General features: G+C 62.2%; 6 protein-coding genes across 8 annotated transcripts; 2 read left to right on the top strand and 4 right to left on the bottom strand.

Annotated features, from left to right (window-relative positions):
- Positions 1-1,790: 1,790 nt before the first annotated feature.
- Positions 1,791-3,385, bottom strand: LRRC10B (leucine rich repeat containing 10B). Its single transcript, XM_039553148.1, is given in 3 exon segments — positions 1,791-2,227; positions 2,315-2,905; positions 2,908-3,385. Coding segments are annotated over 2 exon segments (846 nt in total). The 3' UTR covers positions 1,791-2,227; positions 2,315-2,537.
- Positions 3,386-6,408: 3,023 nt separating this feature from the next.
- Positions 6,409-8,342, bottom strand: SDHAF2 (succinate dehydrogenase complex assembly factor 2). The gene is given in 6 exon segments (XM_039553419.1): positions 6,409-6,695; positions 6,776-6,885; positions 7,611-7,713; positions 7,716-7,763; positions 7,766-7,817; positions 8,313-8,342. Coding segments are annotated over 6 exon segments (459 nt in total). The 5' UTR covers positions 8,328-8,342; the 3' UTR covers positions 6,409-6,564.
- A 716-nt stretch (positions 8,343-9,058) lies between these two features.
- Positions 9,059-16,131, top strand: CPSF7 (cleavage and polyadenylation specific factor 7). The gene is given in 10 exon segments (XM_039553415.1): positions 9,059-9,179; positions 11,535-11,753; positions 12,190-12,293; positions 12,539-12,684; positions 13,912-14,261; positions 14,263-14,318; positions 14,395-14,513; positions 14,588-14,753; positions 14,844-15,017; positions 15,104-16,131. Coding segments are annotated over 9 exon segments (1,383 nt in total). The 5' UTR covers positions 9,059-9,125; the 3' UTR covers positions 15,013-15,017; positions 15,104-16,131.
- On the bottom strand, positions 16,062-17,535 carry TMEM216 (transmembrane protein 216). Its single transcript, XM_010391328.3, has 5 exons — positions 17,385-17,535; positions 17,210-17,302; positions 16,796-16,997; positions 16,400-16,705; positions 16,062-16,152 (listed from the first exon to the last, which is right to left on the bottom strand). Exons 1-4 carry the CDS (start codon positions 17,533-17,535, stop codon positions 16,690-16,692), a joined length of 462 nt encoding a protein of 153 aa, XP_010389630.2. The 3' UTR covers positions 16,062-16,152; positions 16,400-16,689.
- TMEM138 (transmembrane protein 138) lies at positions 17,399-21,785 on the bottom strand. Of its 3 annotated transcripts, XR_005602109.1 has the most exons (6): positions 20,717-20,799; positions 19,562-19,785; positions 19,318-19,489; positions 18,447-18,522; positions 18,201-18,365; positions 17,399-17,486 (listed from the first exon to the last, which is right to left on the bottom strand). XR_005602109.1 is itself a non-coding variant. In XM_039553418.1 (5 exons), the coding sequence occupies exons 2-5, from the start codon at positions 19,687-19,689 to the stop codon at positions 18,253-18,255; spliced, it is 489 nt and encodes a 162-aa protein (XP_039409352.1). In that variant the 5' UTR covers positions 19,690-19,785; positions 20,717-20,799; the 3' UTR covers positions 18,041-18,252. The 3 variants fall into 3 exon arrangements, 2 of the variants coding, with proteins under 2 accessions (XP_039409352.1, XP_039409351.1); XM_039553418.1 differs by lacking the exon at positions 17,399-17,486 and having other exon boundaries at positions 18,041-18,365; XM_039553417.1 differs by lacking the exons at positions 17,399-17,486; positions 18,201-18,365; positions 18,447-18,522; positions 19,318-19,489 and having other exon boundaries at positions 19,693-19,785; positions 20,717-21,785.
- Positions 20,849-23,236, top strand: LOC104684127 (cytochrome b ascorbate-dependent protein 3). The gene is given in 7 exon segments (XM_039553416.1): positions 20,849-20,932; positions 21,779-21,965; positions 21,967-21,985; positions 22,051-22,259; positions 22,334-22,488; positions 22,702-22,858; positions 22,964-23,236. Coding segments are annotated over 7 exon segments (792 nt in total). The 5' UTR covers positions 20,849-20,891; the 3' UTR covers positions 22,988-23,236.
- Positions 23,237-23,601: the final 365 nt, after the last annotated feature.

The following is a 23,601-nucleotide window of genomic DNA, read 5'->3' on the forward strand; positions in this document are numbered from 1 at the left end:
GCGTTATCCCTCCCAACCCTGAGTATCCACCCACTATTATCCCATCCAGCACTGAGTATCCCCCCAAAACTCTGGGATCCTGCCGGGATTGGGATCCCTGTGGCGGCTTCAGGGACAACAATGACCCCCCCCAGCCTGCTGGGAGCCAGGTGAGTTCCCATCCCATCCAGGTCTGCGCCGGGTTCCGTGGGGTGGGATGTGCTGGATAGGGACTGGATTTTGGCTCCAAAAGGAAGGAGGAGGCAGGGAACCCTATCCTGTGTCCAGGTGCCATTGTGAAGGCTCCAGTGGCTGTTAAATAATTCACCGTATGCTGGTCTTGAATAAATAAATGAAACTCCAAACGCAGGGACGGCAGGAGAGCCATCCGTGTCCTCCAGCCCAGGATAAAATCCCTCTGGATCCACCCTTCAGGCCCTGGGAGGGGCCTGAGTGGCCTCCTCAGTGTTGGAGGTGGCAGCAGGGGACAAGGCTGTCCCCTTGCCACCTGCACCCACTCCGGCTCCAGCTGAGCCAAACCTGGGAACTCTGGCATTGCCAAGCTGCCGATGGCATCGGTGCCACCGATCCTGGCTCTGCCTGGGCTCTTACACCAACGCCGGGCTCCTTTCATCCTCCCAAATCTTTGAAAGCGCAGCGATCCCGGCGCTCCTGTTGCACGGATCCGCAGCGATTCCCAATCCCGTTGCTTTGTGCTGGCAGGCAGCGGGAGCAGATGGAAATAGCAGCGTGATCCCAGCTGCGGCGGGGCCACAAACCGTCGCACGCGGGGCCGGGAGAGGAGGCAGGGATATATATAGGGACAGACGTATGGATGATGCACTGCCGGGAGCAGGGACTCGCCGGTGCCAGCGGCCCCAAAATACTCAAGCGGAGCCGGAATCTGTCAGATTCCCACTGACTGCGGCAGCTCCTGGTCCCAGTGTCACTGTGATCGTCACCGGTGCCTGGATCCCGACCCAGCTCCTTGGGAAAAGCAGGGAGGGAGGACCCCCCTATCCCAGGTGTCAGAGCTCCTGGATCTGATCCCAGCCATGGGGACAGGCTGGTGGCATCCAGAGCCACCTGCATCCCAGTTCCTGCCGAATGGATGGGCTGGCAGGGATCTGCATGGAGCTGGCGGCATTGGATCTTGCCTGCAGCCTGGGCTTGGAATGCTGAGGGTCCCTGCCAGGGTCAGCATCCTCGGGATCATGGATAATTCCTTGCTAATTAGCAGCAGTGTCTTCCCAGATAAAGCAGCCGCCGCCTGGATCGATGGCACGAAGGGCTGGGAGACATCCAGAATTCCAGGGGTGGGTTCTGGGATCCTGGGATGCTCTGCCCCACAGTGAAGGGTACCTGGGTGGGAAAAGGGATTGACAGTCTGGACCTGCTGGGAAGACCCGATTCCAAGCTCCTGCTAAGCCCCAAATCCCTGAAATTACCCTGGAGGAGCTGGCACCGACAGCTCCTGCCCATCCCGCAGATGAGGAAGCTCCACGTGTCCAAAATAGCCGTGGTTCCCGCTGTGGAATAGGAAGCGGAGGGAAAAGCCGGCAGCATCCGCCCTGCCGGTGCCGGAGCGGATGTGGCAGCAGCTCTGGCTGCCTCCCAGCCCCAAACCCAAATCCAGGGCCGTTAAAAGCGGATGCGTGGTTTGAAACCTCCAGCGAGCTCCAGACCTCAGAGCCCCGAGCTTCCCACCACACCGGCTCGGCTTGGGGACGGGAGGAGGGAATCGGGATTCCTTGGATCTCCAGAATAAGAGGAGCTGGTGGTCGCACACCAGGATGTGCTGCTGGGTTTTAGGGATCCCAAATGAACCCTTCCCTGAGGCTGGTCCCCGTCACCTTTCTCTCACACCGAATTCCTTGGATTTGTGCTTTTTATTGCCTGAGCTTGGTCCAAGAGGCACTTGGAGAGAGGAAGAGGGAGGGTAAGGGGTCAGCCCTGGATCTGGTACCTGTTTTGGGACAGACGGTGCCAGGGATGAGCCTCCTCTTCCCACGGAGGCAAAACCCTTTCCAGCTTGGAGACAGGCAGTGCTTAGACCCAGGTGGATTTTCCAGCGGCTCCTTCCCAAACCTCATGGCCAGGAGGAGCCTGGTGGAAAATTCTCTCCCCCAGCCCAATTCCAGCAGCAGGATGAGGGTCTCAGGGTCCGTGCCTTTGTTCCCAAACCTCGAAGCTCTTCAGGATGATGGGACCCATGGAATGGATGCAACCGGCATTGCGTTTCCCTGTGCTGCCCATAGGGACAGGAGGAAAGGATTTTTTGGAGGTGGAGGGGCGGGAATGTCCCTGTGCTTGTGGGGTGGCAGTGTGGGATCACCTCTCAGGACAGGGGGCTGTATCCCAACCCAAGGCACCCGGGGGTAGGTGGGATCACTGCTGGGGGCCCTGCAGATCCAGGACAAAACTCTTTGCTGAATGACACTGATCCTCAGACCGTCGGTTTTCCTTTGTGGCTGCTGAGCTTCCTCCTTTCCCAGCCCTGGATGGGAACTCCTTGGGAGGCAGGTGGAGGCTCTGCACCCCTTCAGGGGGACAGCGGCTCACGTTTCCTCAGGAGACCCCGTCAGGGCCGCGAATTCCCCCTCCCCATCCTGCAGCCCATCCTCGGGGGATACCGGGGTGGCCTCGGTCCCTTCCTCCTCCTCCTCCTGGCGCTGCAGACTCTGCAGCCGCTCCTGCCGCGCTTCCATGTATTCCTGCGCCCCGTCCCCCACCAGCTGCACTTCATCCCCGACACAGGGCGGCTCCCGGACGGGATTGTGGTCGTAGGACAGGAGGCGCAGGGAAGCGAGGCCGGTGAGGTCCGGGAAGCTGGCGATGCGGTTGCGATCCAGGTCGAGGACGCGGATGTGATCCATGCGCAGCAGCACGGGCGGGAACTCCTGGAAGCGGTTCCCGTAGAGCCAGAGCCCCGCAGGCCGCCCATGCGGGGCAGCGCCGCGGGCAGCCGGCACAGCCGGTTGTCCCCCAGCTGGAGGCTGCGCAGCTCCGGCAGCTGCAGGAGGGCGCGGGGGAAGTGCGCCAGGAAGTTTCCCTCGATCCAGAGGCAGCGCAGGCTCTGGAGCTGGGCGAAGGCGGGCGGCAGCCCCTGCAGCCCGTTGCGGCCCAGGTACAGGTGTGCCAGGCGGGGCAGGTCGCACACGGCCTCGGGCACCTCCATCAGCTCGTTGCCGTCCAGGGCGAGGGTCCGCAGGTGCTGCAGCTCCGCCAGCTCGTCCGGGACCTCCCGCAGCCCCGCGTCGCTCAGGTAGAGCTTCCGCAGCCCCTGCTGAGCCCACAGCTCGGCCGGGACCTGCCGGCCCCGCACCTCCAGCCGCTGCTCGACGCCGTCGGGGCCCTCGGCGGCCGCCAGCCGGGCCCCGCGCCCCGAGGAGCCTCCGCTGCCCATCGCGCACCGGGACCGGGACCCGGCGGGGCGGGCGGGCCGACGCCGTAGCCATGGCAACGCGCCGCAGCCAATGGGAGCCCGCGCCACCGGGGCGCAGACCGCGCCCCCTTCCATTCATGCCCCGCCCCGCCGTTCCCACGCCCACCGCGCCCCATTTCATGCCCTACCTGTGACCCACCTGAGCCCTACCTGGCCCCGCCCTGTCCCCAAAGCAGGCAGGACCCCCTCGCACCCCAGCATTCCCAGCCCCTTTTCCAGCAGCCTGGCATCAGCGTCCTCACCCTGAACTGGGTGTGGGGTCCCTAAATTGGGGTGGGGCTCCCTGGGCTGCGTAGGGATGCCTAAACTGGGTGGGGGTCCTTAAACCGGTGGGGAGTCTCTCTGTGATCCCTCGCATCCCCCAGGACCCTGCAGGGAGCCACCCTTTGGGGCACAGACCCCCTTCCTCATGGCCAGGGAAGACATGGTGGAAACCTCTCCAAGTGTCCCTGCTGCCACGGCTGCCCACCCTGCGGGGTCCGTCCTCGTCCTCCCGCTTCCCACCGCAGCCCTGCCTGGATTTTCCTGCAGCAAATCAGCTGTGTCATCCCAAAGCCGGCTCGGAAAGCCGGGCTCGTACAGCCCTCCAGCGGCAGCTGGCCAGGTGACAGCCCCCGACCTCCCAAAAACCCTCCTGCCAGCTGTTGGGATGCAGGAAATCCCCAAAACGAGGGGGTAATCCAATGGCATCGTGCGCAAAGTCTTTATTTCTCCCACGGGGATTTGGGAAAAGCCGACGATGGACTCCCGGGAGGCGGCAGCACGTTTTTGAGGGGGGTCACGCCAGGGGCTCATCGATGCGCCACAGGCTGGTGGGGTGGTTGTTGGTGCTGAAGCCGCTGGGAGGTGGGATCTGGATGCCCTCCACGGATCTCGGCGCCCAGGCAATTGGAGCCTGCGCCCACCAGCCTGGAAAACCCAGGGGGGAATCGGTGAGGGGGGTATCCACTCCTCCTGGGGGCTGCAATCCCCCCCCCCAAACTCACCTGGTGCTGTGGGGGCCAGTGGCGAGAGCTGGGTCAGGTACTTGTTGTGGACAGTGGCGTAGGACAACGGCTCCTGAGGGATGGAGCGGGTTGGGGGCGTGGTCCCGTGGGAAAAGGGAGCGGGACAGGGGACAGGGCTGCACCCACCTTCCTGGAAGTGACTCCCTTGGGTCCCACTCGGAGCTCCGGGGGGGCGAAGGGCGGGGGGTGGCCCATGGCAGGCTGGGGCTGTGTGGGGACACAGGGATGAGATCCTGCTCATTCCCATGCCCTGGCAGCTCCCACTGCCTCAGAGCCCACTGGGAGCACTGGGAGCACTAGGACAGGATGTCCCCTGCCCTTGCCACTCCCTCCCTTCGCTTACAGAGGTGCACATGGAGGGAAAGGAATCCATCCGAGCATCACTGAAGTCGAGCTGTGGGAGAGGAAAAGTGTCCCCTGGGGTGCTGAGGGGTGGGGGGGACAGGGGACACGGCGGGGACAGGGCTCACGGGCTGCTCTGGCAGGGTGAGGTCACTCCTGGAGGCGGTCCCGGTGAAGCCTGACAGCTCCGTCGTCCTCTGTGGGACATCTGTGGGGAGCAGATGGAGCAGGGATGTCCCCTGTGCCCCCGGGCCTGGCATCACCTGGATACACCCGCCCCGCTGTGCTGGGGGGGGGCAGGGGGTCTCCAGCACTCCCCAAACCTCCTGAGGTCTCTGGGACCACTGACACCCCAAAATCCCTGGAGTTGGATGCGGCCCTGGGACCACAAATATCCCCAAAACCTTCCTGATGATGGAGCTGGACTTGCAACCCCCAGGACCCCAAACCCTCCTCGGGATGGAGGTTTCCTGGGAATCCTAACACCCCAAAACCCTCCGTAAGGACGGAGCTTTCCCCAGGATCCCCAGGACCCCAGAACTTCTTGGGAATGGAGCTTTCCCTGTGATCCCAACACCCCAAACCCCTCCTCCTAAGGACAGAGCTGTGTCTGCGATCCCAACACCCCAAAACCCTCCAAGGATGGAGCTTTCCCTGAGATTCCCAACACCCCAAAACTCTGCTGGTGATGGGAGCTTTCCTGGGATCCCAGGACCCCAAAACCATACCTGGCTGGGCAGGAGCGGCACAGCGGCTCCAGGTGCCGCGTTCCCTGGATGCTTTTGGCACCCTCATCTCCCCAAAACGGAGGCGGGAAAAGGAGAAGCCAGCGGGATAGCAACACTCCAGCTCATCCACACAGTGGGGCAAGATCCTCTGGTAGGCAGGGTGCGCGAAGAGCTTGAAGTCCTCGGAGGTGGTGGACACGTCGGTGTCCTGGCTGCGGCGGGAACGGCCGTCATGGAGCGATCCCAAACGTGCCCCCCCCTCCCCCCCAGGCTCCAGGAGCAGGGACCTACCGCTGCACGAACGGGGAGATGAGGGACGAGACCGCCGCGTAGTTGTTGGCGACGTATCCCGAGCCGGAGTGGACACCGAGGAGGGGGTGCACATCCCTGTCACCGGGGGGCTCCGCCCCCAAAACGCGCCCCCCCTCGAGTTTTTGGGGTGCCCCCCTGGGCCTCTGCCCAAAGGACGCCTCGTAGGTGGTGACATAAAGGCCCATGAGCTTGGAGGGGGGGCCCCTCACCACGGGGAACCCCGTCCCCAACCCCGCGGCCGGCGAGTCCTGCGGCAGGGACGGCATCCTGGCACTGGGAACGGCCGGGAATGGCCCGAGGCACGGCCCTACGCCATGGCTGGAGCTGCGAGGCCCGCCCGCAGGGCAGGCTGTGGAATGCGACTCTGTCTCCTGGTAACGGCGACAGTGCGGGAGGCTGTGGCTGGAGGGCACCGGGAACCTCCCGGCGTCTCCAAGCGGGACCTGCGGCGCCCACCCCGGGGCGGGGTCACCTCCTGGGGCCCTGGGAAAAGGGGCAGGTGGGAATCGCGAATATCAGTGAGGTGGAATGTGCCGCAGCAAGCTGGGAATGTCTCCGAGGGCCCGACCCCGATGTCACAATGCAGGGCCAGCAGTCAGGCAGGGCCGGTAGCCACGGCTTTATTCAGAATTCCACGAGTGTCCGAAGGCTGCTGGAAGAGGAGGAAAACCACGGGGAAGGCGGGAACGTCAGTCCGGAGCCCTGTGTCCTTCCACTCCTCCAGGGAATGGGGACAGGGGCGGCCCCTCCCTCAGCGTGGCGGCTCAAACAGATATTCCAGGTCCGGCTGCCGGAGCCTCTGCTCCCTGTTCCTGTTTTTGGCGAATTCCCTCAGCATGGCCATCACATCGGTGTCGAATTCCGCCGGCGTCGGCTTCGCTTCTGAGGGGAAAACAGGGAGAACTCAGCTCCGTGCTGTCCCAAAGTGCCATCCCGGTGTCCCAGGGCGTGGCCACACGTACCAGTGGCCCAGTAATAAATGTCCCAGTCGTTACTGGGCTCGTTGATGAGGCGGTCATAGCGGTTCAGCTGCTCCTCGCTCATGCGTGCCAGGTTTTCCTTGGCAAAGAGGCTGGAGAGGGATGGATTGGGATGGGATGAGCGGGAGATGAAGGAAGAGCTGGGACATGGCAGCCAGCTCGACGTGATCCTGGAAAACACGGACCCCCAGCCTGCTCCCCCTCACCTCAGCGGGTGGGAAAACACCAGCATAGCATTCCCAGAGAAGCTGTGGAATCTCCACCCCTGGAATCCCCTTATCCAGCCTGGATAAGGGCTTGGAGCAACCTGGTCTGGTGGAAGGCGTCCCTGCCCACGGCAGGGGGTGCAGCTGGGTGATCCGTGAGTCCACCCCAAAGCATTCCAGGATTCCATGTGCTGGTTCACATGAGATATTGGGAAGAGATTCTTCCCTGGGAGGGTGCTGAGGCCCTGGAATGCATTTCCCAGAGAAGCCGTGGCTGCCCCATCCCTGGAAGCGTTCCAGGCCAGGCTTGGAGCAACCTGGGCTAGTGGATGGTGTCCTTAAGGTCCTTTCCCACCCAAACCATTCCAGCATTCCACGATTCTATGAGTCTAACCTCTCCTTCAATCCCAAAATCCAACTGGCCCTGTGTTCACATGTCCCAGGATTTACGTACATCCTTCCCAAAGGATTTTGGCTCACTGGGCTCTCCCGGCTCATTGGATCCTGAACCAGCAACATCTTGGAGCGATTTACCCCAAGGACTTTCGCACCACCTCAACAAACTCCTCCCTGCTCATGGAAGCACCTGGAACACCCGGAGCCGAGCCCACCTGAGCAGGATGCAGTTTTCCAGCATCCCCCTTTTCCTGCTCTCGTACAGCAGCCGGGCTCTCTTGGTGTCCAGCGGCTCGTCCGGACGCTCCTGCCAGGGGGCAGCGGGATCTCCAGCACGTCCTTCCCGGAATCCGTGGGGGAATCCCCCGGTAGCCGCGCTGCGGGACCGGCGGCCGCAGGAGGTGCCGGCGCAGGGAGCAGAGCTGGAGGGAGCAGGGAAAGCACAGCGATGTCGGGCCTGGGAGTGCCAGCAGAGGGACCCCCGAATCCTGCTGGACACGAGTCCCAATCCCACCCCCCCAAACTCTGCTGCCCACATCCCATAAACCCCCCCTTTTCCCCCCAAAATCCCCTTTTGTCTGCTCGGACTCTCCTTCTCCCCTTTTTCTCCACTTTTCCCCCAATACGCTAATTTTTTCCCCCATCCTGCCTTTCCCTCAAACTCACCCCTTTCCCCTCCTTTTCCTTCCCCCTTTCTCCCTTCTTTTTCCCCTTCCCCCTTTTCCCGCCTTTTTTTCCCCTTCCTTTCCCCCCTTTCCCACTTCTTTCCCCTCTCCCCCCTTTCCCTCCCCCTTTTATCCTTTTCCTCCCATTTAACCCTGTTTTTTCCGCTCTCCCTCCTTTCTCTCCCCTTTTATCCCAGTTTCTTTCCTTCTCCCTTCCCTTTCCCCTCCCAGTTTTCCCCCCTTTCCCCCCACCCTGGCCGCCGCCATCTTTGCCGCGCGCCGCTCTGGCCGCGCCCCCTCCCGACTCGATGGTGCGGGGCGGGGCGTGCCGGAAGTGGGCGTGGCCACGCCCGGAAGTGGGCGCGGCGGCGCTGGCGGTGAGCGCGGGCGGCGCGCGCGGGGCCGGGATCGGGGGAGGGGGGGCCCGGGGTGGGGGGGCGCGACCTATCGCGACATATCGCGACCCGCCGCCCCCTCCCCTCACATCCCCCCTGCCCACAAACCCCCCAGCCCGGGCCCCGCCGCTCCGCAGGGCCGCATATGGCGGGGACGGGGCGGCGCGGGGGGTGGGGGGGGGGGGGAGTGGGGGATCCTGGGAGGGGGTGAAACAGGGATTTGGAGGGGGGCAGAAGGATTTCGGGGGACACGGGATTTGGAAGGAAATGGGATTTGGGGGGGGCACAGGGATTTGGGGAGCAGAGGGGATTCAGGGGGACACGGGGATTTGGGGAGGGGGACGTGAGATTTGAGAGGCAGAGGGGATTTAGGAGGTAGAAGGGATTTAGGGGGGGCACAGGGATTTGGAGGGAGGAAGGGATTTAGGGGGAAGAGACGATTTGGGGGCACACAGGGATTTGGAGGGAAGAGAGGATTTAGGGGGACACAGGGACTGGGGTGAGGAAACGGGATTTGGGGGGCACAGGGATCTGAGGGAACACTCCCAGCGTGTCCCCAAGGCCTCACTGTCCCCCTGCCCCGTCCCCGTCCCCCCTTCCCAGAGCACCTTCCGTGTCCCGGCTCCGCCCGGTCCCAGCCCGGGCTCCCGCTTTTCCCGCCTCTGGAAATATGTCCGAGGGAGTGGATCTGATTGACATCTACGCCGACGAGGAGTTCACCCAGGTGAGGGGTGGGATGGGGGTGCAGATCTCCCCCCCCGCCCCCCTTTTTTTTTTGGGGAGAGATCCCAGTGTCCTGCACCTCATCCCGGTGGAAGATGCAACTGGTGTGGCTGGGAAAAGGGAAGGATCGTTCCCGATCGTTCCCAAATCTGGGTGGCTGCCACCTGCAGCTGTGATTAAAGGGTTTCCCTGTGGGCTGTGACACGTGGCTGGTCATGGAATGTTTGGGATTTAAGGGTTTAGCTGTGTCCTGGTTGGAAAGATGAGGAATTCCAGCTGGAAGAGGCACTTCCAGGGAATTACACAGTGAGGGGATGCCGGGAGCCGAACCCATGGGATCACCCAGGCTGGGAAGCTGCGCGGGGACTCGCTGTTCCCGTGCCGCTTGTCCCATCCCAGGAATATCTGGGATTCACAGGAGGAAATGATGAAGGAAGGGGGTGTTGGAGGAGCAGATTTTAGGGAGTTCATGGATGTGGGAAAGCAAGTGTGAAGGCAGATGTTGGAAAATTAGAAACTGCCACGGAAAGCCTGCGGAGGGAAGTTGGCAAGAGGAAAAGTCATGGAAACTGGAAGCGAAGCACCCGGAGGAAGGAATCACCATGGAGAAAAGAATTCTTATGAGCTCCTGGAGGGATGAAGAAAAGCTTCTTCTGGATATTGGGTGAGAATATCCCATGGAATTTCCTGGGAAGAGCAAGCGGCCAGAGGATTCTCAAAGCTGGAATGATGATCCAGGCCAGTGTCGCTCCCTTTGGGATGTGTGCCAGGAGGAAACCCAGAGTGAGTCCACGGTGGGATCAAAGCAGTGGGGAGGTGCTGTGGTGTCCCTGCAGCACTCCAGGGATGCCAGTGTAATTCCAAATCCCACAATCCCACGTGGTGATTCCCACTAACAGTGCCCGGCCTCGTCCCTGCGCACCTCCGCTCACCATGCATGGATCGGGAGCAGGAGAATCCCTAAAATCTCCCAAGCTGAAGCAGAACTGAGGGATTCCAAGGGATTCCTCCTCTTGCCCCTCCTTCCTATTTTTGCTCTTGACTTTCTGAAACTTCCAGGCGGGAATCTTCCAGCCTTGGGCTGTGTCCAAAGGCTCCTGGTGGAGGTGGGAGCGTGGGAGTCAGATTAACCAAACACTGGAGCTTTTTTTGGGAATGAACACAAAACTACAGCTCCCTCTTCAAATCCTTCTTTTATCAGCTCCGTGGAAAGAGCTGGATACAAAAGTTCAGGGAGAGGGAAAAGGGTTGGATTTTGTGGATTTCCCCATTTCCACGATCCTTGGAAAGCTGTGTGCTGAGCATCCTTCCCTGTCCAGCTCCCAGCGGGGTGTTTGCAATTCCCTGACCCTCAGTCTCCAATAGAAATCATTGTCCAAACTGCCTGGAATCCAAAATTTGGGAGCAGAACCTCTGGTTTTTATGGTACAGCAGCTCCCGGGGCATGGATCCTCACCAAGTGACTTTGTGGGATGAAACACGGCACAATCCGGGCGAGGAACTGGGATCCATAAAGAACACAGCACCTGCTGGACACTCCAAATTAAATATAGCCCTGGACAGAGTGGGAATTGGGAGGCAGATCTAGGACACGCTGGAATTCCCAGCTCTGGAGCTTCCTGAGCTTCCTCTGCTGAGGGGAGGGACCCAACATGTGGGAGCTCCTACCTTAAAAAGGGTTTTTTCCCAAAAATGAGCGAGTTTGGGGTGCTGGGCATGGTTTGAGGCGGGTGTGCAATTCCCACGTTGGATTTTTGGGAAGCATGTGTTGCCAAGGAGCGAGAGGCTCATCCCTGGAGGGCATTTGGTTTTCCACTGCTGAATTCCTGCCCTCCAAATTGGGAATTTCTTCCTGGTGGCAACAGGGTCTTGTCCTGTTGTGGGGGATCCAAGTGGGCTGATCCTTGGGATGTGCTGGAGCTCAGTTGGGATTCAGATGGGATACTGAGAAGAATTTCTTCCCTCTGAGGATGGTGAGGCCCTGGAATGGATTTCCCAGGGAAGCTGTGGCTGCCCCATCCCTGGAAGTGCTCCAGGCCAGCTTGGACGGGGCTTGGAGCAACCCGGGCTAGTGGAAGGTGTCCCATGGCAGGGGGGTGGGATGGGATGATCCTTAAGGTCCTTATTCCAAACCATTCCACGATTCTGTGAAATCGGAGCCCATCACCCTGGTTTTTGGGATTGCCCAGCCGAGGGGTGGCCGTAATTCCCAGCTGTGCACAGACCCATTTGGGCCTTAAACCTTTGGACTCGACTTGGAAATTCGACTTGGGAATTGGGACATCAGGTTTGGAAACAGCAAAGGAGCCTTCCCGAGCCCTTCCCAAGCCGGGATCTCACGGCGTTTTCCCGGCAGGACCCGGAGTTCAGTAATGCTGACCAGATGGATCTGTACGACGACGTGTTAGCAGCCAGCTCCCAGCCCCAGGAAAAGCGTTCCAGCAGCTCGGAAGCGCCTCCAGAGATCCGTCAGGAGCCGTCTCCCAAGCCCAACAGCAAACCCCCGGCCATCCTGTACACCTACAGCGGGCTCCGGAACAAGAGGGCCGCCGTCTACGTCGGCAGCTTCTCCTGGGTGAGTTCATCTTCCCGGGAAATTTGGGATTCCTGGCGAACCTCGGAGGGGCTGCTGGGCTCTCTAGGGGACTGGCAGGGATTTTGAGGGGGCGGCTGCTCCTCAATCCGTGTTGTCCCGGTGTCCTGAGCTGGATTGTGAGCTGGGCTCAGCTTTGTGATCCTCAGGGAAGAGAGATTTGTATCCCTGAGGAGCTTCTGGGCTGGGGTATCCGCCGGTGCCCCTTCGGAGCCGGCACTTTGGGGTGTGCTCCCGCGTTGCCTTCTGCTCACAGATGCAGGGACAGTTTTGGGAAGGCTCTGTCTTGTCCGGAGAACGTGGCTCTGTTATCCGTTCCCAAGGATGATTTTAAGCTCTCTGAGGGTGACATTCCTCAGGTGGGTGGGAGACACTGGGGACACACAGATGGACACCAGCCTGTTCCCTGTGCCCTCAGTGGACGACTGACCAGCAGCTGATCCAGACCATCCGCTCCGTCGGAGTCTACGACGTGGTGGAGCTGAAGTTCGCGGAGAACCGCGCCAATGGCCAATCCAAGGGGTGAGAGCCCATGGGATTTGGGCTGGGAATGGCGGGAGCCAGGCTCTCACCGCATCATCCGTTGTTTTGTGGAGGGTGAGGGAGCAGCCGGCGCTTTTCCTGCCTGGCACAGGGGATTCATGGAGAGTCCCAAAGAGCATGGAAAAGCAAGGAGGGAGCGTGGAACGGCGGGATGGGATCAGGAGGAGGGTCCTGGGGGGTCTCTGCAGCGGGATCAGGGCTGAATCCCCCTCTCTCCTGCACAGGTACGCGGAGGTGGTGGTTGCCTCCGAGAACTCGGTCCATAAACTCCTGGAGCTGCTTCCCGGGAAGATCCTGAACGGAGACAAGGTGGAGGTGAGGCTGGCGACCCGGCAGAACCTGTCGCAGTTCGAGGCTCAGGCTCGCAAACGTGAGTGCGGCGCCGGCGTGACGCGGGCGGGGGGTTCCACCTCACACACGTCCCAAATCCCCCCCGGATCAGCTGCCAGGCCCAGCCCAGCGAGCCCTCGGGATGGGGGGAGACCCTGCCAGGAGCGTCTGGGGGTTGTTTTTCCCGTTCCTGAGCCGGATTAGCTCCTGACCCGAGTCTTTATGATCCCCTTTTAGGTGCTCCCACACTGCGAAGATCCCTCGTAGCCTCCTCCTCCTCCTCTCCAAACTGAATGGGCTTAAGCTCTTCAGGCTCTCAGCATAGCTAAGACCCTCCATATCTATTAGTAGCTCCTCTCTGGATCTGCTCCAGAATTTTTCCATCCCTGCGGAGGTAAGGTGCCCAACACTGGAGGAATATTCCAGCTGGGGCCTGGCCGTGGGCGTCCCTCAATGGCGATAGGTGGTCCTGGCCTCACTCCGCAGTGATGCGACGGGATCCGCAGGGATTGTCCTGGCAGGAGCGTGTCCGAGGAGGTCTTGGCCAGCTCTGGTCGTTGTAGCTCCCTTGGCATGTTTTGTGCAAGGAAACCCCCCCCGCCCCTTCCCAGCAGAGTTGCTTCGCTCCCTTCCTTTGGCTCCGGTGCCCAAGGGGATCGGCTGCTTGGTGCTTAGGCTGTGTCCCGACCTGCCCTGGAGTTTTGGTGGAGCAGGGAGTGTTCTCTGGGCCGAGTTCCGGCTGCCCCCAGGGCACAGCGGAGTTCCCGTGCAGCCTTTGGCACCGCTGGGAGCTGTGGCTCCTGTCACACCCCTTCTGTCTCATCCTCGAAGCCTCTTTGGATAGAGCAAGGCTTCTTGTCCCTCTTGCAGTGCTGAGTTTTCCTTCCTCCGGCAGCAGCTCCGTTGCTGTCAGCACTTGGGTTCTGTCCCCTCATGTTCCTCCATGCTTGGGCCTTCCCAAATCCATGTGTGGATCTCAGGCTCTCCGGGTCTTTGGATGCCTTTGGGGATCTCTCACCATTCCTTGCGGCTTTTGGCTCCTGTCCCTGTGACCTGCCTGTCCCCAGGGCGCCGTGCGGGGTCCTGCTGGAGAGCTGGGCCCCTCTTGGAAAAACACATGGAAGCGGAGGCTACGTGTGACCGGCTGGATCTCTCTCTGGGCACCTCCAGCCCTCCGGGGGTGGGAGGAAGAGGAGGAGCAGGAGGTCTCGGAGACCTGGATGCCCTCCAGCTGCACCTCACAGCTCTTTCCCCGTGCCACTTCCAGGTGTGCCGCCACGGGCCCACTCCCGGGACTCTGTGGACGCGGTGGACGGCCGGGCGACGCCGACGGAGAACGCGCTGCCCCCCGCCCGCATGGAGAAGCCCCCCTCGGTCCTGTCCTTCTTCAGCCGCCCCCCCGCGCTGCCCCTCATGGGGCTGCCCCCCCCTCCCATGCCCCCCCCGCCTCCCCTCTCCTCCGCTTTCGGAGTCCCTCCGCCTCCTCCCGGAATTCCCTACCAGCACCTGCTGCCGCCGCCGCCCCGGCTGCCCCCGCCCCTGGCCGTGCCCCCCCCGGGGGCCGTGCCCCCTGCCCTGCACCTCAATCCCGCCTTCTTCCCGCCACCCACCGCTGCCCCTGGGACCCCCTCCGGATACCTACGGCAAGGCCATGGCTCCCTACAACCACAGCAGGTGAGCCAGGCGGGAATGGGGGGTGGGGTGCTTGGGGAGGATCCCGCTGACCCCCCCGTTCCCGCTGTGCCGACAGCCGGGAGCTGGGCCCGCCCATCCCGGCCGTGAGCGAAGGGGAGTTTGAGGAGATCATGAACCGCAACCGCGCCATCTCCAGCAGCGCCATTTCCAAGGCGGTGTCCGGCGCCAGCGCAGGTACTTCCCGCATCCCTCGTGCCCCCCGTCCCGGGATGGATTCCCATTCCTGAGCCCCTGCTCCGCTCCCCCAGGGGATTACAGCAACGCCATCGAGACGCTGCTCACGGCCATCGCCGTCATCAAGCAGTCGCGCGTGGCCAGCGACGAGCGGTGCCGCGTCCTCCTCTCCTCCCTCAAGGATTGCCTGCATGGAATCGAGGCCAAATCCTACAGCAGCAGCTCCAGCAGCAGCTCCAGGTATCCCCCTGGATCCAGGGAACGGGATCCTTCCCGCAGGTGAGCGACTAAGAGGTCACCCTTTGGGTTTTGCCTCCTCTTTTCCCAAAGGAAAAGACACCGATCCCGGGAGCGCTCTCCCAGCCGGTCCCGCGAGAGCAGCCGGCGGCACCGGGATCTGCTCCACAGCGACGATCGGCACGAGGATTATTTCCAGGAGCGGAGCCGGGAGCACGAGCGGCATCGGGACAGGGACAGAGACAGGGACCGGCACCACTGAGACAGGTGGGAGGCTCGGGAATCCCCTGGAGGCGTTGAGGGATGAGGGAAGGGCGCTCCGACCACTGCTCTCCTCTCCTCTCTCCTGGCAGGAATTTGGCAGGAAGTGGTTTTTAACGGACTCGTATCTCCTCACCTCGACCAGGACGCCGTGCCCGAGGCCGCTCTGCCCCATCCTGGCCCCTTTCCCGCCACCCCCAGCCCTCTCCGGGCGGGACCCCCGCCCACACCTCGTGGCCTTGGGAACCCCCTCACTGCTGCTGCTGCTTCCCGGGGCCATCCCGCTCCGCTCCGTGGACACTCGGACCCAAAGAGAAATGGTGCTTTTACTCCATGGAGGGAGGTTTGTGAGCCCTTCCCAGCCTGGGGGGGGGAGACGGAGGGGACGGAGCCCTCCCCGTGCAGCTTGGGGGCTTGGAGATGCACAGCTCCCGATCCCGGGATCAGGAGCCATGTGCCATCCTCTGGATTGCCTGGGGACACTCCTGTCCCCATCGCCCCGGCGGGACACTGTGCCATGCTCCTTCTTTGCCCCCTCACCCTCCAGGAGCTGGGAAAAAGGGGCTGGAGCTGGGCCGGGGGTCACCCTCTCCTCTATCCCAACATTCCCCACAGCAGCATTCCCACCCAAATGGCAGCTCTGGCCTCTCCCGCAGAGCCTTCCTTGTTTTAGAGGAAGCGGAAGAGGCAGGGCAGGCTGTGACCCCCTCGTGTCCCCTCGGGATCCCAAGCAGGAGAGGGAGAGCCCAGGAGGGTCGGGATGAGCCGGGACACACTGGGTGACTTCCAGGGCTGGAATCACCCCCGGGTGGGAAAACCGAGGCCCTGGAAGTCTTTTTAAGTTGAAATAACCCAAATTCAGGAGAAACCACCCCAATTTTCCCAAGCCCCACGAGGTGGGAGCGCTCGGCGGGAGAGCTCCGGGTTTTTTTTTACTTACCGCCACAGATTTTTAGTTTCCTTCCAAATAGTGGAGGGGGGAAAAAATTCCCCCCCAAATTGCAGAGCAAATCCCTGGAAGCCCCGGCGAGGCGCCGCCCCTCCTGCTCGCAGTGATTAGATTTGTCTTTGGATAGGTTGGAATTGTGTAATAAACTCGGATGACGTTGTCAGTCTTTTATACAGCGCTCCTGTTGCCTTCCTACGGTGGGATTTGGGATAGTGAGGGATAATGGGAGGGATTTGGGGAGGTCTCTGCACCCGTTGTCCCTCACCCTCTTCCTCCTCCGATGGGCTCCTGTGCTTCCCAAAGCAGCTCTGAGGTGCTGGAAGCACCTGAGCGTTCCCAGGGGGACCCACATTCCCGGGCAGCAGGTAAAAATAAATATTTATTGGAAAATAGTGAATTTTTCTGGAAGGTCGTAGAAAAAAATAAGGATTCTTCATACCTTGAGCTGGCTCAAGCTCTGAGGAGTGAGGCCAGGTGGAGTGGAGAGTGGGAAGGGTGGGAGGGCTGTGTCCAGGGGGGAGTGAGCGCAGTGGGAAGTGGGAAAAGGGAGGGATGAATCCGTGTGGCAGCAGGTCCCTCGTGAGGCGGGAAGCAGGAAAAGCGGGAGGGATGTGTCCAGGTGGCAGCAGGTGAAACGGGCAGCGGGAAAAGTTGGGATCCTCCCCCTTCCCGGGGCTGGGAAGTGGAGCTGGCAGGGGTGGCGCTTCCCTGTGTCCCCGGGCCGTGTCCTCAGTAGGGATCCGCGCTGTGGAAAAGGACAGAGACAGGGATGTGCGGGTACCAAACCAACCTGGCAGCTCCCGCGCCGCGTCCCCCAGCTCCCGGGATGTGGTACCTGGAGAAGGAGAGCAGCGCCAGGAAGCCCAGGAGCAGCTCCAGGCCGTAGAAGAGGAGCAGGATGGCGCTCAGGAACGCTTCCAGGCGCAGGGAATACGTCTGGAGCAGCAGGTAGTACACGGCCAGCACGGCCGCCGGCACCGTAAGTGCCAGGCTGAGGGACAGCGGCACCTTCCGCTCGCACAGGTTCCCCTTGGAGCCTGTGGAACACAGGGTGGGATCAGATCACGGAAATCACGGAGGGTTTTGGGTGGGGAGGGAAATTAAACACCCCGTTCCCGTGGGCAGGGACGCCTTCCACTAGCCCAGGTTGCTCCACGCCCCATCCAACCTGGGCATCCAGGGATGGGTTTCAGGGGTGTCCCAGGACTCTGCACTCCCTGTGGAGCCTCTGGAATTCGGGGGGACTCACCGAAGAAGATGCGCGTGGCCTCAATGCCGAGGTAGAGGAGGAGCAGCACCACGTCCACCACCAAGTTGGAAACGGGATAGGGCAGGAGCAGCACTGCAGGAAAGGCACCGCCCTCAGCACCACATCCCTGCCCATCCCGCCGGGATCGGGAAGAGCTCTGGAGAGAAACACTCACCTTTGTACACGAACACGAACGCTTCCAGGAGGAAATATGTGGCGCAGTACCAGCCGTTGAGGAAGAGCAGGACCTGCAGCGGAGCCGAGGAGCGATGGCGGCCTGAGGGGACACGGGACGGCCGTGAGGGGGGGGCGCACGGGGCGGCCATGGCAGCGCGGTCTCCCCGAGCCCTGCAGCGCCTTGGCCACCCCCCAGCCCCTTTCCCAGCGCCGCTCCCAGCCCGGGTTCCTCCCGGTACCCCCCGTGCCCTCCGGAATTCCCCGTTTCCCCCCCGGTCCCGCTCCTACCCCTGGGCGCCAATCTTCCATCTCCATGGGAACCGCCCGCCGCCGCGCCTCGCCCGCACGGGGGCGCTGCGGGCGCGGAGCCGCTCTATCCCCTCCTCGTCTCGCGATGCTTTGGCAGCGCGCGCGCGCGCGCGCCCGCCGCTCTACCCGCACCTCTCTATGGTCGGAGGACTGATCGCCGACGCGCCGGTTCGCGTCCCCGTCCCTCCAAACCACGCCCCCTCCGATCCAGTGGGATAAGAATCCCACACTGGAAGACGGGAATATCCCCGTTTTGCGGCTGCAAGCGCAGCGCTGAGCTGGGTTACGACATAAGGATGTTGGGAGTACAGCCGTGACAGTGGGTGGGCACAAAAAGCCGGCAGCCTCTGGAAAACACATCCAATTTATTCCTTTGGGGTTTCCAGAAACATTCCAGTCCCAACTGAGGCTGCGGCGCTGAAACGCAGGGATGCCCCACAAGCCTCCCACTGACTCCCAAAATCCCAAGGACTGCTCCCCAGAGGAAGGATGAGCCAGAGCCGACCCTAACAGAGCCTGTGGGGTGCAAAGAGACTCCAGGGGATTCCGGGGATCCATCAGCCACGGAAGTGGGCAAATTCCTTGCGGAGCCAGAGTGAATCCTGGTAGAAGAGGGGGTCTCCCAGGTGCACAGCTGTCCGCTTGTAGAAGTAGCAGTAGAGCACGGCCGCTGCAGGGAATTTGGGGATGAGAGAGGGCCCTCCGCACCCCCAAGGGTGCGGGATCCCACCCCGATCCCGGGAGTCCTTACCCAGCCTCTGGAAAACAAACAGGGTCTGGAGGCCTTCAGTCCAGATGAAGCGGCCGGAGTCGCGCCAGCGCAGGTTCTGAGGGGGTTGGAAAGCCAGGAATAACCCCTGGAGCAGTTTTGGGGAGCCCCCCACCAAGACCCCTCACCCCATTCCAAAGGTTCTGAGCAGGATGGAGGGACATCAAGCCAGGAATAACACCTGGAGAAGTTTGGGAAGCTCCCTACCGCAAAGGTTAAGCAGCTCAGGGGATTTAGGCACTGAGCCAGGACCTATTCCGGCTTCAGACTGCAGATCCCTGCAAATCCCTGCAAATCCCCTGCCCGGATGGCGTGGGCAGCACTGGAGCAGCTGCTGTGGCTCCTGACCCCCCAAAACATTCCCCGTGCTCCAGGGCAGCAGGATGGGGGCAACTCCAGGAGGTGTCCTGGGGATGGGAAGTGCTCCACTGGGAAGGAGCCAGGAGGGAGTTTATTTGGGAAAGAAAAGGGGGAGAGGCTGCCAGGACAGACCCAGGAGCCTGGACAGCCCTTGGAGCAGTGGGAAGGGAGGGGCCTGCCCCCAGGTACAGGGATTAATCCCAGAAGAATCAGGAGCTGCTAGCACAGGCTTTCCCTGGGGAAGGTGGATTTTCTGATGGGTCACAGCCCTTAGGGAATGAGCTGGGATTTTCTGATGGGTCACAGCCCTTGGGGAATGAGCCCTTAGGGGATGGGGCTGGGATTGGGCAGGACCCTTCCAGCCTGATGCCAACCACGGGGTCATGGAATGGGACACCTTCTGTGGGGAGACGGTGAGAAAGGACTGCGGGAAGCCGGGGGTCAGGGAAAAATCCTTTGGGAGAATCCAGCAGCTGTGCCCACCCCATCCTACCATAATCCAGATGTGGAAGGAGATGCTGAGCGCCAGGTAGGCTGCGGAGAGCAGGATGGTTCCCTTGAACTTATGGAAGAGGAGGTTGACCAATCCCGCCTGGAAAACGTAGGTGTTGAAGAACATGAGGAAGACGATGATGACGTTGAAGACGATGGCAATGTCCTGGATGCTGCCGGGAAAACAGAGGGATTTTGGGATCCTGGATCTCCCAGACCTGCTGCCCCACCTTCCCGGCACTCACATGAAGAGGACGAGCTGCACGGCCGGAGCCGTGCGGAGCAGCTCCGAGAAGGAATTCACGAAGAGGTCGTAGGAGAGCAGCAGGAACTGCAGGAACAGCACCAGGCTGTAGTTGCTGGGCTGGAGCATCCTCCTTCCTGGGGCTCGGAGCCCTCAGCCCCAGCATTCCCAACGGATCATGGCGCTGCGGGGGGGCTCAGCGGGGCCTCTCCCGACACCCCGGACCTGCAGGGAAGGCACAGGGATTGGGATGGATCCCAGGAACCAGGAAAACCCAACGAGCCGTGTGCTCTCTCTCCTGCCCAGTTCAGTCTCTTCCTTCCCCCTCAAATCCACCCCAATCCCCACGTGAGGAAATCCAGGGATGAGGGAGACGTGCAGTCCCAAGGAGCAGTGTCCAGGCAGGTTATTCCTGGCCGTTCCCAGCTCCATGGGCAGTTCTGAGCAGGTCTGGGCATGTCCTGCTCAAGGGACGGGGAGAGGAGTGAGGAGACAGACAGGAATTTTTGGACACGGGAGCAGGTACAGTCTCCTCGTGGCACACATATCCCAGGGGAACAGACCCCCCCTGGAACATCCTGGCTGGAAAGGGACGGAGGGAACGGGGCTGCGCCGGGGGCTGAATTCCGTGAGGGAGAGACACGGAGCTGGACGGGGGGAAATGGGCTAGAAAGGGATGGAAAGTGTCTGGAAATGGGAGGAAGGGGGCTGGATACGGAGAGGGGAAGAACTGAACGGGGCGGGGGGAAGGGCTGGAATTGGGGGGGAAGAGAAGCTGGACATGGGAGCGGGAAACGGATGGACACAAGGGGGGGGAAAGGGCTGGGAACGGGGGGGGAAGACCTGAACGGGGAGGGAAGAGGTGGTCATGGAGAAAAGGGCTGGATACGGAGGAGAAAAGGGCTGGATATGGAGGAGAAAAGGGCTGGGTATGGGAAATAAGGGGTCACTCTCTGCCCCCCCAGACTCCGCGTCACTCCCCCCCTTCCCACAGCCACCACTGCAGAGCCCCCGAGCCCCTCTCGCCGCCCTCTCCCCCGTCCCTGACACCCACCCCGCTCCCGGGGTCGCCCCCCCGATACGCCCAAACCCCTCTGGGTGCCGAGGGTCCCGGTCCCGGTGGGTCCCCGCCGCGCCCCCCGCCCCGGGCGCTCACCCGCCACCGCCATCTTGGTCCCCATGGCAACTGCCGCCGGAGCCGGAAGTCGGGGCGGAAGCGGAAGCTGGAGGACCCGCGGGGGCCGCTCTGGCCGCCGCTCCCCTCGGTGGTGGCACATTGGAGCGGGCGGGGGAAACCATAGAGATGAGCGGGCAGAGCGGCGCCCGCCAAGATGGCGGCGCCCAATGAGGAGGAGGGGGCGGAGGGGCCCAGGTACGGCCCCGGGGTTGGGGCGGGAGGTGGGGGGCGGCTCCGGGGTCGGGAAAGGCCGAGGCACTTCCTGGTCTGGGGTTTGGGTGGCGTCGGGGCCGCGCGCTGTGTCCCCAGGTCCAGGGGAGCCTCAGGTTTGGGGGAGCTGTGGAGCCATGTGTTGCCAGATTTCGGGGAGCCATGGCACCGAGTGTCCCAGATTTGGGAGATCCATGAGTCTCTGTGTCCCAGATTTCGGGGAACCATAGGGCCCCGTGTCTCCACCCTTTTCCTGTGTCTATGTCCCGCGAGGCAGCTGATTTGAGGGTGTCGGGACATCCCCCGCCCTCGGAGGGGACAGAAATACCCATTTCTGGGGGCACATGCAAATCACATGCAAATCGCATGCAAATGAGTGCGGCCGGGTTCCTGCCAGGGGGACCATGACAGGTGACACCGGGAGCCCCTCGCTGCCATTCCCTGGGCTGCTGTGCCCGGGAATTCGGCTCTGCATGACCTGTCCCACCCCTGCTCTCCTTCCCAGTCCAGGCCACAGCTGGACTCTGGTCATCCCCTCAGGGTTCCCAGTTCCCCTTTGCGTGGTTCCTCCTGGAGATGTCGGAGAGCCCCAACAGGCACCTCAGTCATCCCCAGGTGCCACCATCCTGGATCCATCCCTGCCCACCATTCCCAGGCTGGGAAGCAGCTGGGGCACCATCCATGGCTGGGAAGCAGCTCCATGCCTGTCACCTTTCCCAGACTGGGAAACAGCTGCCCCCCTACACCCTACTGGGGCTCCCAGTTCCCCTTTCCGTGGCTCCTCCCCGGGACTGCATCCGGAGCTTGAGCCGGCTCCTCGCTCGCCCACAGGTGCCACCACCGCTCCACGGCCATGCTGGACGTGCCCTTCCTGCCCTTCTGCGCCTTCCTGGGAACGCTGGGATTGCTCTGCGTGGCCATGGTGGGCACCTGGTGCCAGCACTGGCGCGGGGGCTTTTCCCTGGACGGCAGCTCCCGGACATTCAACTGGCACCCGGTGCTGATGGTGACGGGATTGGGTGGTGCTCTACGGCGCAGGTGAGCTCAGGGAGCGTGGGGATCCCGGCACGGCTCCTTCCTCACCTTTTTTCCCCCCCCCACAGCCGCCCTGGTTTACCGCATTCCCAACACCTGGAGCGGCCCCAAGCTTCCCTGGAAGGTGCTGCACGGCAGCTTGGCTTTGGGAGCGTTCATCCTGACCGTGCTGGGGCTGGCGGCCGTGTTCTGCTTCCATAATTCCCAAGGGACGCCCAACATGTACTCGCTGCACAGCTGGATGGGGCTGGGAACTGTCTTGCTCTTCTCCTGCCAGGTGGGAGAGCCTCCGTAGATCCCCCAAACCCTCCGGCATCCCGAGTTTTCCAGCCTCACCTTCTCTTCCTGCAGTGGGCGGCGGGTTTTGGAGCATTCCTGCTTCCCTGGGCTCCTGCCTGGCTCCGGGCACTCTACAAGCCCATCCATGTTTTCTTCGGCTCCACCATCCTCTTGTTGTCCGTGGCTTCCTGTGCGTCAGGAATCAACGAGAAGCTTTTCTTCAGCCTGTGAGAGTCGGGGGGGGGCTCGGGAAGATTCCCCACAGGGAAAGGGGGGCTCGGCATGGGGATTTGGGCTGGATTTGGGAGCGGCCAGCTCGGAGCAAAGGGAACTGAGCGCTTCCTCCCTCAGGTGTGTGGGTCCCTGCACACTTCCCTGCAGGCTTGGGGGGGGTTTTGGGTAACGTCCAGAACATTCCCAGCCCTTCTTCCCTGCTCCAGGAAGAACGGGACCACGGCGTACAAGCTCCTGCCGGCTGAGGCTGTGTTTGCCAACACCCTGGGGCTCCTCATCCTCATTTTTGGGGTGCTGGTGGTGGCTGCCCTGGCCAGGCCCAGCTGGAAGCGCCCGGATTCCGACTCCCCGGACTCCCGCCAGGTACGGGATGCGCTGGGTGGATTTGGGAAGCCGGACTGGGAAGCTGCCCCCCCAGCACAGCCCCGAGGGTGGGGAAGGATTGAGGCTCATCCCTGTATCCCACAGCCCCTGCTCTCCAGCGAGCGCTGATCCCAGGGATCTGCCAGCACTCCCAAGCTGCATCCTTGTGCCTCCACGTGCCAGCTCCTGCCTGGATCCCGGGCCATGCCAAACCCCAGCGCTTCCCAGTGCCATCCCTCATTGCTGCAGCTGGAGCTGCCGGAGCCTCGCTGGGACGAAGAGGAGCATCCGTATCACTCCCACTCCAGAGGATCCAGCTCAGGGTGGAGCCACTCAGGGATCTCACGGACATGGAATAAAGCACTGGCTTCCGCAGGGCTCCGGCACTCAAATCCCTGGGGACAAGGGAGGGCCTGGGAGCTGGGCTGGGAGAGGTGGGAGCTTGGGAGCCAAGCCAAGCTGCTCCTTCCAAGGGCTTGTCCTCACTGGTGCCCTGGGGACACGGGACAGCTCCCTGTGGTCACCCCACGGGATTTGGGATCATGCTCTGCCCCGTCCCTGCTTCTCCTTTGTCCCTTTCCTAGGATCCCCCCCCCAGACCCCGTGCCCAGAGCCATGTGAGCCCTGTGGTTTCCCCTCCACACCCCGGGCTTCCTTCCTCCCCCTAAGTCACAGGATCCCTGTTCCCATCTCCCTTCCCAGCTTGGAGCAACAGCGGGCACCTCCACACCCCCAAATTCCAC

Source organism: Corvus cornix, chromosome 5 (assembly GCF_000738735.6).
Source record: "Corvus cornix cornix isolate S_Up_H32 chromosome 5, ASM73873v5, whole genome shotgun sequence".
Taxonomy (NCBI): Eukaryota; Metazoa; Chordata; class Aves; order Passeriformes; family Corvidae; genus Corvus; species Corvus cornix.